Source organism: Macaca thibetana, chromosome 1 (assembly GCF_024542745.1).
Source record: "Macaca thibetana thibetana isolate TM-01 chromosome 1, ASM2454274v1, whole genome shotgun sequence".
In the NCBI taxonomy this organism is placed as follows: domain Eukaryota; kingdom Metazoa; phylum Chordata; class Mammalia; order Primates; family Cercopithecidae; genus Macaca; species Macaca thibetana.
Window position 1 is genome coordinate 219,224,922 of NC_065578.1, and position 1,800 is coordinate 219,226,721.

Genomic DNA, 1,800 nt, shown 5'->3' on the forward strand with positions numbered 1-1,800 from the left:
ATGAGGGAGATGAGTGAAGTTCTTTGCTTCTTTCACAATGAATCTTAGTCCAGGACTACTAAGTGTTAGACTGATATACCCACAATTGTTTTACACGAGTCAATGAGAAATATAAATTGCTTGATATTTTTAAACTTTTTGTCTAGCTCTTGATGCTATACATACCTTCATTCAATAAATGAAGAAACAAATGATATTTTTAAATATTTGTATGACACTTATTTTCCTTTACTCAATAGGGCCCTTATAATTTTGAATTATGACCAATCAGACTCAGATGGTGGAATTCTTGCTTATGAGATTTAGTGAGAATTGGATGCTCCTGAGGCTACACGCTGTGCTCTTCTCATTGATCTACCTTGCGGCCGTGCTGATGAATTTAGTCATCATTCTCCTCACGATTCTTGACCACCATCTCCACATGGCAATGTACTTTTTCCTCCGACATTTGTCCTTCTTAGACCTGTGTCTCATTTCTGCCACAGTCCCCAAATCCATCCTCAACTCTGTCACCTCCACTGACTCCATCTCCTTCCTGGGGTGTGTATTGCAACTCTTCTTGGTGGTACTGCTGGCTGGATCAGAGATTGGCATCCTCACTGCCATGTCCTATGACCGCTATGCTGCCATCTGCCGCCCCCTGCACTATGAGGCTGTCATGAGCAGAGGGCTCTGTGTCCAGTTGATGGCTCTGTCCTGGCTCAATGGAGGGGCCCTGGGACTCTTGTACACAGCTGGAACATTCTCTCTGAATTTTTGTGGCTTTAATGAGATACATCAGTTCTTCTGCGATGTCCCTGCCCTACTAAAGCTTACTTGTTCTAAAGAACATGGCATCATTAGTGTCAGTGTGACCATTGGGGTCTGTTACGCATTTTCATGTTTAGTTTGCATTGTAGTTTCCTATGTGTACATTTTCTCTGCTGTGTTAAGGATATCACCAAGACAAAGACAATCCAAAGCCTTTTCCAACTGTGTGCCTCACCTCATTGTTGTCACTGTGTTTCTTGTAACAGGTGCTGTTGCTTATTTAAAGCCAGGATCTGATGCACCTTCTATTCTAGACTTGCTGGTGTCTGTGTTCTATTCTGTCGCACCTCCAACCTTGAACCCTGTTATCTACTGTCTGAGGAACAAGGCCATTAAATCCGCTCTGAGTAAAGTCCTATGGAATGTTAGAAGCAGTGGGGTAATGAAAAGATGACTAAAGTTGAAGCTGGGAAGTAACATTTTTTGTTGTTGTTCTGCCATCCACTAGCTGTTTAAAATTATCTCTATTTTGGGATCAAAATGTCATGGAGTCTTGCTACTGATAATCTCAAGTAGTCAGTTTTAATAGAAATAGAAAGCAAGTATTTTCCTAAAGTTTTTGCACTTTTTTTTTTTTTTGAGACAGAATCTTACTCTGTTGCCCGGGCTGGAGTGCAGGGGCGTGATCTTGGCTCACTGCAACTTCTGCCTCCAGGCGCAAGCAATTATCATGCCTTGGCTTCCCAAGTAACTGGGATTACAGGCGTGTGCAACCATGCCCAGCTAATTTTTTTATTTTTAGTAGAGACAGGGTTCCGCCCATGTTGGCCAGGCTGGTCTTGAACTCCTGACCTCAAACAATCCGTCAGTCTTAGCCTCCAAAAGTGTTGGGATTACAGGCATAAGACCCCGTGCCTGTCTCTTTTCCTCCGCTTCTTCACTTTATTATGTAGAAATGATTAAAGTTTTCCTATGACACCTTCAATGATTTTTACTCTTGTTCTAAAGATCCACATGCATTGCATGAGATTTGTATGAGGTTCTCATTCC

General features: G+C 42.1%; 1 protein-coding gene across 1 annotated transcript; it reads left to right on the forward strand.

Annotated features, from left to right (window-relative positions):
• The first annotated feature begins 259 nt into the window (after window positions 1-259).
• LOC126943466 (olfactory receptor 14K1) lies at window positions 260-1,204 on the forward strand. Its single transcript, XM_050772232.1, has one exon. It carries the CDS (start codon window positions 260-262, stop codon window positions 1,202-1,204), a length of 945 nt encoding a protein of 314 aa, XP_050628189.1.
• Window positions 1,205-1,800: the final 596 nt, after the last annotated feature.